Source organism: Aspergillus steynii (assembly GCF_002849105.1).
Source record: "Aspergillus steynii IBT 23096 chromosome Unknown P170scaffold_8, whole genome shotgun sequence".
NCBI classification, from domain to species: domain Eukaryota; kingdom Fungi; phylum Ascomycota; class Eurotiomycetes; order Eurotiales; family Aspergillaceae; genus Aspergillus; species Aspergillus steynii.
Genome location: NW_020194405.1, coordinates 757,861 through 772,442, shown reverse-complemented (window position 1 = coordinate 772,442; position 14,582 = coordinate 757,861). Strand labels below are relative to the sequence as shown.

The 14,582-nt window shown below is 49.3% G+C and overlaps 8 protein-coding genes across 8 annotated transcripts; 5 read left to right on the top strand and 3 right to left on the bottom strand.

Annotated features, from left to right (window-relative positions):
* Positions 1-822: 822 nt before the first annotated feature.
* Positions 823-1,818, bottom strand: P170DRAFT_450016 (oxidase ustYa family protein; the record flags this gene model as incomplete). The annotated part of the gene is made up of 5 exons (XM_024851087.1): positions 823-890; positions 951-1,055; positions 1,107-1,331; positions 1,388-1,510; positions 1,563-1,818. The coding sequence occupies 5 exons, from the start codon at positions 1,816-1,818 to the stop codon at positions 823-825; spliced, it is 777 nt and encodes a 258-aa protein (XP_024700259.1).
* Positions 1,819-2,815: 997 nt separating this feature from the next.
* On the top strand, positions 2,816-3,157 carry P170DRAFT_479495 (uncharacterized protein; the record flags this gene model as incomplete). The annotated part of the gene is made up of 1 exon (XM_024853686.1): positions 2,816-3,157. One exon carries the CDS (start codon positions 2,816-2,818, stop codon positions 3,155-3,157), a length of 342 nt encoding a protein of 113 aa, XP_024700258.1.
* A 1,267-nt stretch (positions 3,158-4,424) lies between these two features.
* P170DRAFT_479494 (uncharacterized protein) lies at positions 4,425-5,508 on the top strand (the record flags this gene model as incomplete). Its single annotated transcript, XM_024853685.1, has 2 exons — positions 4,425-4,653; positions 4,709-5,508. The coding sequence occupies 2 exons, from the start codon at positions 4,425-4,427 to the stop codon at positions 5,506-5,508; spliced, it is 1,029 nt and encodes a 342-aa protein (XP_024700257.1).
* A 380-nt stretch (positions 5,509-5,888) lies between these two features.
* On the bottom strand, positions 5,889-6,996 carry P170DRAFT_479493 (zinc-binding alcohol dehydrogenase family protein; the record flags this gene model as incomplete). The annotated part of the gene is made up of 3 exons (XM_024853684.1): positions 5,889-6,619; positions 6,677-6,789; positions 6,854-6,996. The coding sequence occupies 3 exons, from the start codon at positions 6,994-6,996 to the stop codon at positions 5,889-5,891; spliced, it is 987 nt and encodes a 328-aa protein (XP_024700256.1).
* A 1,069-nt stretch (positions 6,997-8,065) lies between these two features.
* P170DRAFT_415836 (zinc finger CCCH domain-containing RNA-binding protein) lies at positions 8,066-9,116 on the top strand. The gene is made up of 2 exons (XM_024847087.1): positions 8,066-8,527; positions 8,600-9,116. The coding sequence occupies exons 1-2, from the start codon at positions 8,227-8,229 to the stop codon at positions 8,926-8,928; spliced, it is 630 nt and encodes a 209-aa protein (XP_024700255.1). The 5' UTR covers positions 8,066-8,226; the 3' UTR covers positions 8,929-9,116.
* Positions 9,117-9,232: 116 nt separating this feature from the next.
* P170DRAFT_391460 (non-structural maintenance of chromosomes element 1 family protein) lies at positions 9,233-10,916 on the top strand. The gene is made up of 3 exons (XM_024845940.1): positions 9,233-9,405; positions 9,478-10,097; positions 10,165-10,916. Exons 1-3 carry the CDS (start codon positions 9,291-9,293, stop codon positions 10,426-10,428), a joined length of 999 nt encoding a protein of 332 aa, XP_024700254.1. The 5' UTR covers positions 9,233-9,290; the 3' UTR covers positions 10,429-10,916.
* On the bottom strand, positions 10,887-11,746 carry P170DRAFT_440136 (alpha/beta hydrolase). Its single transcript, XM_024850005.1, has one exon. The coding sequence runs from the start codon at positions 11,711-11,713 to the stop codon at positions 10,904-10,906; it is 810 nt and encodes a 269-aa protein (XP_024700253.1). The 5' UTR covers positions 11,714-11,746; the 3' UTR covers positions 10,887-10,903.
* A 1,052-nt stretch (positions 11,747-12,798) lies between these two features.
* P170DRAFT_479489 (uncharacterized protein) lies at positions 12,799-13,570 on the top strand (the record flags this gene model as incomplete). The annotated part of the gene is made up of 2 exons (XM_024853683.1): positions 12,799-13,195; positions 13,257-13,570. The coding sequence occupies 2 exons, from the start codon at positions 12,799-12,801 to the stop codon at positions 13,568-13,570; spliced, it is 711 nt and encodes a 236-aa protein (XP_024700252.1).
* Between the last annotated feature and the right edge of the window lie 1,012 nt (positions 13,571-14,582).

The window sequence follows — 14,582 nt, the reverse complement described above, 5'->3', positions numbered from 1 at the left end:
GCCATCCAGGTAGACCAGGTATATCATATCATGTTGGCAAGTGATGCCCAGCAGCTGCGGCAAACGTAAGTGCTCCCCCGCTTCCAAAGGGGTTGGTGTTGTTTGCTCCTATGGGCATTTTGTTACAGCGTTGTCTCTTCTAGTTCGTATTGGTTCCTCTCTATCGACGAGAGCCCAACACCGATAGATTGTGGCTTGCTCGCTGCACATGACCCGAATTCTAGGATGTTGCCGAAAAGAAGCATAGCAACTATGCCTCACCAACGAGTGGCCATTTTGGCCGAGCGAAAAAGAAGGTCGATAAGGGGTAAATCCGTGTCACACGGACAGGAAAAGAAATTATTCAAAGCGTCAAGACAAGAAATGTAACAAAGGGTGCGGGGTATATCCCTAAACAATTAGGTGCTAACGCTGTAGCTAACCCGAAACAGCCCAGGCATTGGATGATCATCCGGGCTCACCGATCCTCGTATAAAAGTTTACTGGGCATGCAAGATGCCGACTTCCGAATTATGTCGGACGGGATCTAAGAGATACTAGTAAGAGGTCCTCCAATAGTTAAGCACTAGCTATGACGGCCCCGCGCACTACGTAAAGTACGTTCTCGACAAGTGACATTCATTTTCTGGCTACATAAACTAGTGTACGGATTGGGTTAAAGACTATTAGTCAAAGTACAATCTGTGTGGCACTGTAATTGGCATGGTCAATCAGTTGGAGGTGTCTGCAAGACCACCGCATCCGCTGGGCGAATGGGATCCTTGACCTACCGAAAGCAGTCTTAGCACTAGAAGGTGGGTGCTGAGCAGGGAAAGCAGAGAACTAGCATACCTGATGGTCCTTTTCCCATTCAACAATCTTCTCGAATCTTCGACATTTGTGCTTCGTGTCTAGTAGTGTGCATGATTAGTTGAGAGCATTAGCGAAAGGCAGAATCGGGCTGCACATACTGAAATTCGGATATGGGAATTCGTATCCCTGGACCCAGTTGTGCGTTATCACGCTGGTATCCCCGTTGCACATGATGTTTTGTCTCAGGATATCGATACAGTGATCTAGCCGGACATAATTAGTACCCTTGTCGCGCAAATAAACGAGTGACCTGCCTAGGTGCTTGCGGAGAGTAGCTGAGCTGTCTGTAAGACCTGGTGGTCTTCTTCCATCGACGTCGTAATATTCTTTATACGAATGCTGGCGGATCAGATTCAAACAATGTAGTTGATGGAATACCTCCGTTGCACCGAAATATGTTCCGTCCGCCAGCTGCACCGCGTTGTTGTTGGATTTGTTAATCGATACCATGATCTCCGGGCTGACGGAAACATGTCGAACTATCTCAGTCAGACTTATTACAATCCGATGTTGAAAGGTTGATTCTGACTCTCACCTTCTGTCAGTTGGCTCCAGGCAGCATCCAGATCAGGACCTGGGTGGCCCTTGTATGGATTGTCGCCCTCCTGAGCACCTTTGAACATGATCGTTTCATACTCAACTGAATCGAGACCCGGTCCTGTACGAAGTATGTCAGTTATACTTTGTGGAATCTGACAAGCATAGTATACCTGTGATCGAGAGTTGGCGAGCACATCGTTGATCGGTAATGACCACCTGTGGGTTTTTGAAAAGAAAGAATATTCCGAATAGCAATATTATGTACAAGGCCACGCAAATGCCAGTGAGGATTTGAAGAGTATACTTCCATCTTCTGTATCGCTCTTTCGATTGCAAAAGCAAGGCTTCCGTGTCGCAAGAAGGAACCTCTCCTATTGAGTCAGAGTCATGCCGAACCGGGAGATAGTCTTCCTTGAAATGAGGCATCATTGATTTCAAATTTGCAATTCACGCTTGAATATTAAGAATGAGAGTGGCAGAAGCTCTTGAATTGGTACAGAGAAGGAGGAAACCAACTAAGTAACTGTAAATAGAAAAGGATAAAGTATTGGCCTAGTCGGTGGATGACATAGACGGCTATAGCTCCTGATTAATTTTCCTCATTTTGGAGCCAAAGCACGAGTTAGCAATAAACGACGGCATTCATGGGCATGGTAGTCCACAAGAAATGCGGACAACAATGTAATGTAGCCTCACAATCTAGTGATAGGAATTAACCCCTAGCGATTATAATGCACATGATAATAATGCTCGTGACTCTCCAGGAGCCCCTGTTCCTGTCCAGGCTGTTCTATACAGCTGCTACTTTCCCTACTGAATTAGGAAAATCCAGTTGATCTTGCCGGATGCTGACAGACCAACCCCTATGATATCTGATAATATTATACACTAGTCCTTGAAAGTTCCATGGAAACCCCGCGCGACGTGGCTTCTGTTATCCCTGTAATTGAGTCATTTACATCTCCAGTCCCTTTTCTAGCAAGGCATCTCGGAATACATCTGTGCCGCGGTTTGCGATAATGCAAATGCGACAACTATCGGGATTGAGAGCGAGGTATTCATGTGGGCAAGGGGGGGGGGGGGGGGGGGGCGCAATAGACCCAGACGAATCGGGTAAGAGATGGTTGAAGACCATGTATAGCGAACTGGAGCAAAAACGTTGTATTGCAGAGTTACAGTGAAAGCTCGATGCGCTTGGGTAAGAACAGCATTGAGCGAAACTCGGCGCCAGATAAGTCCTGTTATGAGTCTGGGCTCAAGAGTGAATTGGACTGGCCTGTGAGCATTGGGTGAAATATAAAAGGCATGAACAGGGCCGTTTAGAACTGTCTTGCTTGCCAAAGCAAACAGCAAAACCTAGCCAAGTATTCTCTTTCAATCCTCAAGAAAAATTCTGTCTTCCTTTCATTTCATATCCATCAATATGCTCTTTGCACTCCTCTCCGTGGCTCTTATTGCCAGCACCATGGCAGTTCCTCTCCCGGAACCCGAAGAAGCCAGCACTCCCGTCATGCTGGCATACGACGCAAAAGATGCCCCCGAGGGTGCCACCCCGGTTATGCTGGCGTACGATACCGGCTCAGAAAAGCGTTCGACTCCGGTGATGCTCGCCTACGATGCGAAGGATGCCCCCGAAGGTGCAACACCGGTCATGTTGGCCTACGACGCCAAGAGCAAAAAGCGTTCGACGCCTGTAATGCTCGCCTACGATCCCAAGAATGTCCCAGAGAACGCCATCCCAGCTATGTTGGCGTACGATGCCTGATCGGAGGTCGATATGATATGGATGCATATCCTGTCATGCAAGCTGCTTTGTCAGAAGTTCCATCCTCGAGTGAATAAGGAGGGAATATGATGGAGGAGGCGAGAGAAATTTCCCGAATACTCAGTCAGACGGACGTGGATATTGGTTTGGGCGGATAAGTCGGGAAATTGATAATAGTGGCTTCATGTTTGAAATTAAGTGATATATTTGTTGTTTTGAACGGTGCATCACTTGAGGGTATTCTATAATCAACCACGATGGTTTTTGTCCGGGCGTGGTGGAGCTCGCAGATCTAGGACGAGGTTAGTATGATAGGTCGTTAAACAACTACGGTCTGTGGGCAGAGTCGAGTTGAGGCAGAGCCCAATGGACAAGACGATCCTGTGCCAAGGACTCCAGGATCGGTTAGAGATTGCGATGTCCCAGGCTAACAGAAATTGAAGCCCGGCTGAGCCGCCGGAGTTGGGGGACATTCCACCTAACAGATGGCAGTGTGGGCGATCACTTGTGTACCGTCATTCTCCAGGCTGACCTTGAGCACTTTGTAGTAGTAAGTATGGAGTACCCTCGCAGCTTCGATTCTCCTTCTATGCTATATTGCATAGATCACTGGCTGTATAGTTCTTACTCCCCGGGCTCGGGGACCACTCAAGCCCTTCTGGCGCCAGGATGTTTGGGGGCTTTGGCCCCCACGACGACGATCCACCGAAGACAAGCGCTATCACAACGCTGGTGGGGTGATTCATGATTCATGATACTCACCGCTACACCTTCAAGGAATCGTTGAAATATGACTGTTATTCTTTGTATTTTAGCATAGAGAACCTGCATTATAAGGGCACAAGTGACCACTGATCTTGATTATTCCCTCGCTCGCATAATACATTGAAACGGCATTCACAGAGCAGGATCAATCCATCCCATCCGTCGACCCCTTTGTCTTCCTGGTGGAGCAACCGGCATGTTAGCGGCTCTTTGTTAAGCTTAGCGACCAGTAGTAGTCAGCGAGACTAATTTACAGCTTATACCCGAAGATCTATTCCACGTTTTGGTCAATGGCGACTCGCCATTGGCGAGTCCACAGGAATTGGGATCTAGCCATGAGGCCCACTACGGTTGTTTTCAATTCGTCCTCGGTAAAAACCAAGCAGAGCCCCAAGTCTTTGTTTGTTTGACATTTGCCCTTCTGTTCTTGGTTTTACCTCTCTGCCAGTTCCGTGGCACCTCGAGTTCCAGTACTCTGCAGCATAAATCCCAAATACCAAGTATGAGGGGCCAACTCACAGCCATAGGGTGGTATGGCCTGTCTCTCCTTCCTCTTGTGAACGCTCTTGCTTTTCCCACGCCGGCTGCGACATCTACAATCGATGCAACGATACCAAAAACAACTCCTGAGCCTACCCAGGGGATCGCCCTTGTCCACGGACTCTTCGCTCGAGATGCTGAGCCTTCATACCTGCCCGCTAGTGAATGCGGTTTCTTTTCCAATTCTTCCTGTTAGTTGACCTTATAGTCAAGCTTTCTTTGAGCCTTTGTTCTTACGACATCTAGCAATCAACTTTTGCCAGGACAATTGGGACTGTCTCTTCCATGTCCCAAATAAAGAATACGGCGGCATGCGAGGCTGCTGCCCTCGTACGTCGTCCGAAAGCTGCATTGGATTTGCCAGTACCTGCTACGGCAAGCACGAAGTATCCGCAACGCCGTCCCTGCTCTCGAAAACCACCGATCCCTATGTGACATTCTGCACGTTCAAATCCTACCCCTATTGTGGCCCTTATACCTGGCCCGAAATTGGAGCCGTTAGCTTTGACTGTGGCAACTTGGACGATGGGACGACTACCGTTTACACCGCATCAACGGAGACCGACGATGACGACGACTATACCCTGATTCACGCCGTCTCTGTCATGTATATCGACGACGACACGCTGAAGTCTATCGCGAGTGTCAACCAGCCCACCTCAGTCTCGGCCACCACAACACCAGCCTCGAAATCTACTAGCACACCCGTCTCGAGCTCGGACGCCTCCGACTCCGATTCCGGGTCGTCTACGCCCACGGGGGCAATTGTGGGTGGCGTTGTCGGCGGAGTTGTTGGCGCTGTGGGCCTCATCGCTGCCGGCATTTTCTTCTGGCTACTTCAGAAAAGGAAGAGGGCCGATAAGTCTCCGCCTGCGTATGAGCCTGCTGTCGAACAGGGACCGGCCGGCACAGGATGGAATTCACCAGGCAAAAATGAGATTCCTGAGCTGGATCCCGCTGGTGTGGCGCCTGCTACGTATGAGCTTCAATCGAAGCCTGTTTATGCAGAGCTGCCTGCGACGCCGACGAGGCCGGAACTGCCATGAGTAGGATACACGGGATATTGCATTCTGTTGATTCTTGATTTTTAATATATGTATGCCTAATGAGAGTTTGTTCGGAGCGACTATAGACTATAATATTGATGATGGTGTTACTATTGCATAATTATTGAATAATTTACTTTAGATATGAAGATTCGAAAGATTGCTAATGGTTAGATTGTCCTGTCGGCTCAGAATACTCGTCTATGTAACCTATTCTTATATTGGCCCTAGTATTTCCAAGACCTGTCTGATTGGCGTAGGTTACGAGTGATTTTTGTAATTTCTTGCATGTTGATTCTGACATAGTATAATTAAATTAATCACAACAACAGACTAAAACCAGGCCCAAATTTCTCCAAAAACCTCCCCATCGGAACAACTCACTCATCTTCGGCCCAAGGGTTCAAAACAAGCTTGTGTCCGCTCACAGCATTCTGGCCCATCAGATCCAGCGCATACTGCGCATTGCTCAACCCTCCCTCAATTACCTGCGCTCTTGTCGGCACGACCAACCCACTCTGCAATCCTTTAGGCAAATACTCCTCAAAGAACCACCGAGCGATCTCCCTATTCGCCTCGTCCTCAAGCGCCCAGGTATACGGCGCAAACAGCCGCTGAACAGTATCCGGGACAGGATCCTCACCCCCGAGCAGAGGAATCAGAGTATTATACTTCCCCCCGCCAATCGAAGACAAATACTTCACCAGGATATTCGTCACAGGAGGCACCCCGATCGTATCAAAGACCGCATCAAAGGGACCCTGGCTGCGAAGTTCTTCCAAGATCGTCTCCGCCCCCGCCGTATGGTCGATAATATGAGCCGGGCCCAGCGACTCCACGAACTCGCGGTTCTGCGCCGACGACGTGGTAATCACTTTATACCCCGCCGTGGCAGCATACCTGACGGCCAGCCCGCCGCAGGAGCTCGAACCCCCATAGACCAGGACCTTCTTGTTCTTGGGTTCCGGGTTCTCTGAAAGAGACGGCCGATCAAGTCCCAGATGAATCGACAGCGCAGAGACCACGGTGCCGAGATTCACGATCGAAGTCGCAGCCCCTTCGAGCTCGACACCGGGGGGAATTTTCGAGCTGGAGGCCGCAGACGCGAGGGCTTATTTCTGATACGCCCCGAAGCGATGATCGCCGACTTTTTTGGACGCTCGGATACTTGCAACTCGGTCGCCGGGCTTCAGGCTGGTCACATTAGGACCGACGGATTCGATGGTGCCGGCGAAGGATTGGCCGAGGATGTTGGGGTAGGGGATGGGGTGGGTGCCGAATCTGAGGATTTTGTCAATATTTGTTTGGAAGAAGGTATTGAAAATGAAGAATGAAGTGCTCTTACTTCTGGATCTTGGCCTCGACAGGACTGAATCCGATCAGGTCGACTTTGACAAGGATCTCGCCATCGCCGGGAACTGGGGTCTCGGCTTCGTCAACGACGAGTTGACCGTGCTTCTCTTTGATCCAGGCTGCTTGGTTGGTCATTTTGATTGCTGTCTTTGCTTTGCTTGGTTCTGTGCTCATTAATGTCGAAGAGAAGCATACTGTGCTAGTCTACCAGTCTATATACTACAACCTGGCAGCTGGGAGATTCCATTTCGGCGTCAACCGTCATCACCATTAATAATTTTAACACCGAGGCCGAGAATATTCGTGATGATGTTTATGAGTCAATAGATTAATCAATTCGTATTTACTGAGTCACTCAATGGGGCTTCATTTCTCTTACAGATCTGGCATTGTCGATGACGTTCGGTGGCGCCGCGACGCTAAGGGCTGTATTTGGCCAAGAGCTGCTTATTGAAATTAATCAGCCTCGTCCTGACCGGAAAGCCGACAGACCGAGCTCGCTATTCGAGAGGACTGCGTTAGTGGACATATCTTCCACCGTGGAGACAGCCCTTCGAAACTAAGATGCTGTGGTGCATTGACCGATCATTCTGATGACATAATGGTAGATTGAGTATTCCTCTGATATAGATATCATCATGACATGCTTGTCCGCTTTTTTTTTTTTTTTTTTGATTTTGGGACCTTGTCATTATTTGATATTGGTTGGAGATGCTGGTCCTTTCTTGTGAGTTTCTAGTTAGGTGAGAGGAATGATGGCTAGTGAGAGGTGATGTGTGCATCTTGTTCGTACACCATGACTTCTACATAGATCTGATGATCACTTTGATTTTGACTTGCAACATTTTGAATTATCAAAATATTATCACATGGAAGTAAGTACAGAGCAAATAAACTGGACTGAATAAACTATTTTACTGAATGCAACGATGCTGAGGTGGTGATGTTAGAGGGATTTCGGAATTGGTAGTGAGCGCAAGTGCTGTGTTCAAATTGTTGCTAAATTCAAGAATCACATTTGATTCAAACTGTACCAAAAGCCCCAGCGCAAATGAGCTTAACACTCAGATTTAACAATTAGTGATACAGTATCAAGAATAAATAGAATGTTCGACATGGCTGATAAATCGACACCTCAGGCACTAAGTTAGTCAGCATTCCCGCCACGGGAGCTCTCCAGAATCTTCAATGAACGAGAGCTCCAGCGAGACTTCTCCGCACAACTACCTTTGCTACTCCATCGTCGCCCATCTCCCTCACTATCCTGTCCTTTAGTTCCGCTCGCCTCATCCTCCTACTTCCGTATCCTCTCCCCTCGGCGACACCCCCAGCGGATCTGACCCGGGCGCATTCACATCAACCACCATGGCCAACTATCTCGCGTCGATTTTCGGAACGGAGCAGGACAAGGTCAACTGCTCGTTCTACTACAAGATCGGCGCCTGCCGACACGGCGACCGATGCTCCCGGAAGCACGTCAAGCCGTCCTACTCGCAGACGATCCTCATGCCCAACATGTACCAAAATCCCGCCTACGACCCGAAGAACAAGATGAACCCCAGCCAACTGCAGAACCACTTCGATGCGTTTTACGAGGATGTATGGTGTGAGATGTGCAAGTACGGCGAGCTAGAAGAGCTGGTGGTTTGCGACAACAACAATGACCGTGAGTTTTCTCGCCCCTGGCTTTCTTCCCCTTGACTTCATCCTTGCTAACGTTGCCATTTGCGATCCGCAGACCTCATCGGGAACGTCTACGCTCGATTTAAATACGAAGAAGATGCGCAAGCAGCCTGCGATGCGCTGAATTCGCGCTGGTATGCAGCGCGGCCGATATATTGCGAGTTATCGCCGGTGACGGATTTCCGAGAAGCGTGTTGTCGATTAAATAGCGGCGAGGGCTGTGTACGAGGGGGGTTCTGTAATTTCATCCACCGGAAAGATCCCAGCAATGAGCTCGACCGGGACATTCGTCACAGCACGAAGAAGTGGCTGAAGGAACGGGGCCGCGACGCTCGCAGCGTCAGTCGCAGTCCGAGCCCCGAACCGACGAGGCGGAGGTATTAGAAGAGCCAGGCTGGCTAGCGGTTGTTTGAGAGGGAATCTGCCGTTGTTTCCATCTGGTGGGCGTTTGGGGATACTCGCCTTTCTTTTGTCACCTGTACTATTTCCTTTATATTTTTCTATCTTCTTTCCTGTGCTCATTAGTATGATATCAAGCTGTGATTGTGATATTCATGAATTTCTTTTATTGTAAAGTGACTACTCCAGAAACCAATTAAGCCCGTACCGGCGGAAAGTCTTGGCACTTGGAGAACAACGCGGGGCGCGTCGACCGCGTTTTCTTTGTCTCCAAAAAGCCTTCGTCATAGCCTTCAACCCTCAGAAAGCTTTGCATTTCAGCAACGCCAGGACGCTCGAAATCCAAGATGACAGAGAGCTATAATGATGGCAATCGCGCCTTCCTCCAAGCCTTCATGGCTCGATCGACCATGACCTTCGAGGAAGCGCAGACAGTCCTGGCAGCCATTTTTTCGGTCCAAGGTAACTTTTTCCCCGAGTGCTGGGCACTTCGCTTCGAACATCTCACTAATTGGACCTTTATCCTGGAAACAGAAGGGAGTACAATCTCCCCAGACGACGTAACAGAAGATGATTTCTCATCGTACATCTCGGCAGCCAACAGCGCGATCTCCCCATTCGACCTCGAAATCCGCAGCACGTTAACCCAATCAACGATAGACCCCGACGGGACTCAGGCACGAAGACCAGAGCGCATCTACGCCCTCGTCAACACAACCAGCGACCCTCTCACCCAGCTCGCGACGATCTACTCCGCCGATGAAATTGCCTTCGTGAAGCGCGTCCTGGATGCCATGTTCGACACGCACAACACGCGACGGTCCGAGGCCATGGTGGTCAGTGGGATCCAGGCCATTCAGCTGGCGAAGGCGTCGGCCGGGGACTCGGATCGTCGGGAATCGAACATGGACTCGCAGGCTCAGACGCAGACGCAAGGCGGAGCAGCGCAGTCGCTGAGCATGTCGCAGGCTGAAACGGTGCTCCGACAACTCGTCTCCGACGGATGGTTTGAGAAGAGCCGCAAAGGATACTTTAGTCTGAGTCCGCGCGGACTGATGGAGTTGCGGGGCTGGTTGGTGGCGACGTATAATGACGAGAACGAGAGGATTCAGAAGATTAAGTTCTGTGCGGCTTGTCGGGATATTATCACGGTGGTGCGTCTGCTGGCTCTTTACTATCTGAACGTTCTTGTGTTTGATGACTGATGGCTGGCTGATATAGGGACAACGCTGCGCGGATCGCGACTGCAAAGGCCGACTGCATGACCACTGTGTTCGGAATTATTTCCGTGTGCAGCAGGCTGAACAGTGTCCTGTCTGTAAGGAGCCGTGGCCCGAGGACAAGTTCGTAGGAGAGAGGGCGATAAATACGGCAGATCAGGCGAGGAGACGAAGCACCAATACGCAGCGACTAAGCGGCGTCGGAGCAAGCTCGCAGCTACCAAGCACAAATGTCAACGAGGAGGAAAACGAAGCCAGCGATTGAAATCTTGACGGTTGATGTGCTGTAAATCTAGCACTTGCCGGACCGCAGATCCTTCATCTTTCCTAACTCCGCAATGGCATCTGGAAAGCGCAGATAAGTACAGATGATTCACATACTGGCGGAAGCCTCGCCATCATCTGTATCCCGTCGAGACTCGACACCGAGAAGCTGCAGCCCCTACTTCTAGGGCTGACTGCTACAAAATCGTCACTTCAGGCGCGCCGGACTCTGAAATCATGCATGAGCGGGAAAGAATCTGGCGTGATTTCGTGATCTTCGCTCAGCCACAGCTCTTTTCAATCCAGGCTGTCATCACTGACATGAGGTCTAGTTTCTTGATGACTCTTACCCCCTGGGGATCATCACCTACATGAGGGCGGGGTGTGAAAGCCCGCAGAATCAGTGTCATGAATTGAAACTTAGTCGACTATATGACAAGACTATATGTTGATAGCCCACAATGTAATACCAAGATCTACTTTCCCTCTGCGAGTTCGTGAACAATTTTCACCACCTCCTCACACTTGGTAAACATAGGACAATGGCCCGTCTCCAACTCCCAGGTGCGCACCTGACATCCAGCATCTTGCATCGTCTTGATGAATCCTTTCTGGTAATCCAAAGGCACCGTCATATCCTGAGTGGAGCAGATATACCCGATCTGCGGGATACCGCCGTCCTCCGGCCGCCAGGCGACGTGCTGCAGCTTAGCGTCAAACCCATTCCCATTCCACCGCTGCAAGGTAGCGATGTAGGCGTCGGTCTCCTCGTCGGATCTCTCGGACGGGCCGACTACGAGGTTCTTGGGGTCTCGAGAAATAACGGTCCGGTCGGCGGCGAAGTCAAAGGCCAGGTCCATTAGGTCCCCGTGGCCATGCGAGACAACAACATCGACCATGGAGGTCCCTTCGGTGACGGCGAAACCGGCGATATAGACAAGCTGCACGATGCCTCCGGGGAGGCCCTGCGCACGACGGGTGGTAACCCCGAGGCCGTCGGATAGGGCATTGGTGCCAACCTGACCACCGTAGGAGTGGAGGAGGACTAGAACCTCACGGCCGGCGGAGACGAGACTCTCCACGTAGGTGCGGATCAGGTCACTATCTTCTTCGAGACCGGCGTTTGGGGGCCGGGTACCGTTCATCGAAAGAAGACGGGGGACGTGGACTTCATGGCCGAGGCGGCGGAGGGCGGTGGTGAATGAGGAGTAGGAAGATGGTTGGTGCCAGGCCCCGTGAACGAGGACGATCGTGGGAGTGGCCGTGACCGTGGAAGTGATATCCATAGTGACTGTTAACAGGATCCGAAAGGGGAAGGGCGAAAGAGAATTTAGAATGAAGAATTATTCAACGGAGGGGGAGGCTCTGGCACAGCACATTATATAGCGCGGGAGGGGCCAACTATCCTGGCAAAGAAACCCTACACTATTCCTTCTATGGGTAGAGCACTCCATAGCCCCCTTTAGCATCGACAGGGGTATGTAGAAAGACAGGGTGTCAGCCTTCGCAAGTTACAAAAACTTGATCAGTCTTATACAAAGTGAATCGTATAGCCGTGGACCCGCCTTCGAGACCGCGAGCGTATCCATTGTCAGCGCGGACGGAGGGTCGGGTTAGGCCTGTTCATAGATTGATGTAATGTGCATAGCTTCCTTTAAATGATAGGAGAAATGCCAATGAGCCGGAATAATAGTAATTATTCCAGATATTAACGTAAAGATTAAAAAGTCAACGCCCCTGTTTAGCCAACCAGCTGGTACCTGACTATGAAAGAGCTGCTATATATGTATCCTGCCGAGATTCGTCTCCGAGAAGCTACAGGCCCTACTTATAGGGCTACTAAATATAAGATTATTGCTCTGGCTATATCAAATTCTGAAATTATACATGAGCGGGAGAAGAATCATGTTAAACACTCCTAGTTTAGTTATGTCTTTGAATAATACAGCTCGCAACTTTGCAATCCCGATAATCTCCAGTTTCCAATTACCTACCAATCACAAAGAAAGAAGGCAATAGAAGAGCAGCCAGTAAAATAGATTCTGCACTCTCCTTTCCCCTGCCTTGAAAGTTAGACGGGCACGTGTTATTGGTGCTCTGGAATTAAGTCATGTTACTCCCAAACCCTAGACCAATTTCTGGGAGTCTTTCTCACGCTGGCTGTCATATTGCACAGAGGAGTCGAGTCACAGACCTTGCTGGAGGTCTCCGGTTGTTTCAGGCGTTTCATGGCTCTTTCCGCGATGCATGTCACATGTCTTCACCTATATAGCAAGTTACCTTCGTTGCTGATAGGGATCGTGAGGTCAATCATATTAGTTCTTTCTATCTCTCTCCTTACATTCACAATAAAACCCTCACAGAACCCAACATGGCTAGTCACATATCGTCGCAGACAAAGGATGGGCGGGCTCTTACAAATGAAGACTTCCCACCCGGTGATATCTACTATCTTCAAACGTTTCCCACCGAGCTCTTGATCAAAATATACTGCCAACTTGGGTCTTTCTCGACTGTATACCGGCTGGGCGCAACATGTCGTCGTCTTCAGTCTGTATGGGCAGAGAATACCAATATCATTTACAAGAGCATTGCACCCTTGGAGATAAGGTGCCATCGCCATGCGCGGAATCTACTCGCAGACCAGGGCGGGTCAGCCCCTGATGCTCCGGTGTCAGTCTGGGATGTCCAGCGGTTAACGCGCAATGTGTGCAACGTGAATCGAACAATGAAGGTCTTTGACGATGAGGTAGCTTGTCATGTATCCAGTATGTATACCCACTCTACTTACAACCCTATATTATTGAGCATTTTCTAATAAAGAGATAGAACACAGTATATCCCCTGATCCCGTAACGTGGGGGCGCAGGACTCGTCCACAGCATCTGACAGACACGGAGCGTCGTCGTTTCATCCGTGCGTATTATCAGATGTGGGGAGTCCTGATTCTGGAACTGGAGAAACAAAATGACCGAATGGATTCAATTTCTCTGAAAGACCTTGCGGTTATGGTGGATTTAACGGAGCCATGGTCCTGGATCAGACCAAATGTCAAGATTGGTGACGAGTCTATACTAGAACGCGACCCGGAAGAACGAAATTCTTTACACGAACGACTTCATCTTGTCCTCATGGAGGTGTAGGGGCGCGTCTACAATAGAAAAGCAACTTACAAAGGAAATATAGGGTATAACAAAGGAGACAGGGTCATGGGACATTTCTGTTCATTCGACTTTGCACAGGAGGATTTGATGGAATATGTTCGCGGATGATTGTTCAACACAAACAATTCTTCGTGCCCAGCAGAATGGGCGGTTGACACCGACGAGGATAGTTAGTGAGTTCCCCAATGTCTGACTGAGCAAGAGAGTGAGGAAAGATCTTTCTGGGCTGAGCTAACGATCTGAGGCCTTCACATGGTTTATTTTATGTGGTATGTGGTTTTTTTGCATCTGCTTCTCTGCCTCCACATTCTGTATTCCCCTGTGTTTCTGTACCTCTTTCAGTTGATTGACTGTTGTTTCGATGACTCTACCTATCTCCACTGGTGCATGCCGTTCTGGGTATTCAGCGAGCCACTTACCCAATATCTGATATGGATACTTATCGGACAAAGAGGGATGGGCACAAAGATCGTGAAGAAAATCAAATAAGGCTCAGAGTGGATCCTCTCTCTTAACTCAGGGCCATCTATTATGTTCCTGAGACATAACTGAAATTGCTATTCCATCATCTATCCAACATCACTGAGTGGCCTAGTCCAACATTACTGGCTAGAGCGGTCTCTTCCAAGAGTCCGATGTTGACACCGAAAATGTTCTTTGAAGTGTGCGTTCTTGATGGTCCAAGTTTTATTGTTTGTTTTGCTGCGTTCTGGTATTCGAAAAAGCCTAGCTATTAAAAAAGGAGAAAAGTAAAATTGAAAAAAAGGAAGAAATCCAAAAATAAATGTCACCGATGAAGTGACTGAACCAAGCTCCACAGGCCATATCCTTGAAAGATCCCTGAAAGAATCAACCACTTGCGGCTTTGAGGGCCACACCCTGCATCTTCCACAGTGTATATGAAGGCTCTAACATATACATTGCTCTTCCGGGCCCGCCGAATATACAAAAGTTATGCCTGATAATAAATTAATATAATGTAGACAGTTTC

Bases quoted from the DNA above. Each gene is read 5' to 3' on its own strand.
- P170DRAFT_391460 (XM_024845940.1), top strand. From the start codon at position 9,291: ATGACAGAGAGCTATAATGATGGCAATCGCGCCTTCCTCCAAGCCTTC. The intron at 9,406-9,477 runs GTAACTTTTTCC...TCCTGGAAACAG, and splicing joins AGCCATTTTTTCGGTCCAAG to AAGGGAGTACAATCTCCCCA. The intron at 10,098-10,164 runs GTGCGTCTGCTG...TGGCTGATATAG, and splicing joins GTCGGGATATTATCACGGTG to GGACAACGCTGCGCGGATCG.
- P170DRAFT_440136 (XM_024850005.1), bottom strand. From the start codon at position 11,713: ATGGATATCACTTCCACGGTCACGGCCACTCCCACGATCGTCCTCGTT.
- P170DRAFT_415836 (XM_024847087.1), top strand. From the start codon at position 8,227: ATGGCCAACTATCTCGCGTCGATTTTCGGAACGGAGCAGGACAAGGTC. The intron at 8,528-8,599 runs GTGAGTTTTCTC...TGCGATCCGCAG, and splicing joins TTGCGACAACAACAATGACC to ACCTCATCGGGAACGTCTAC.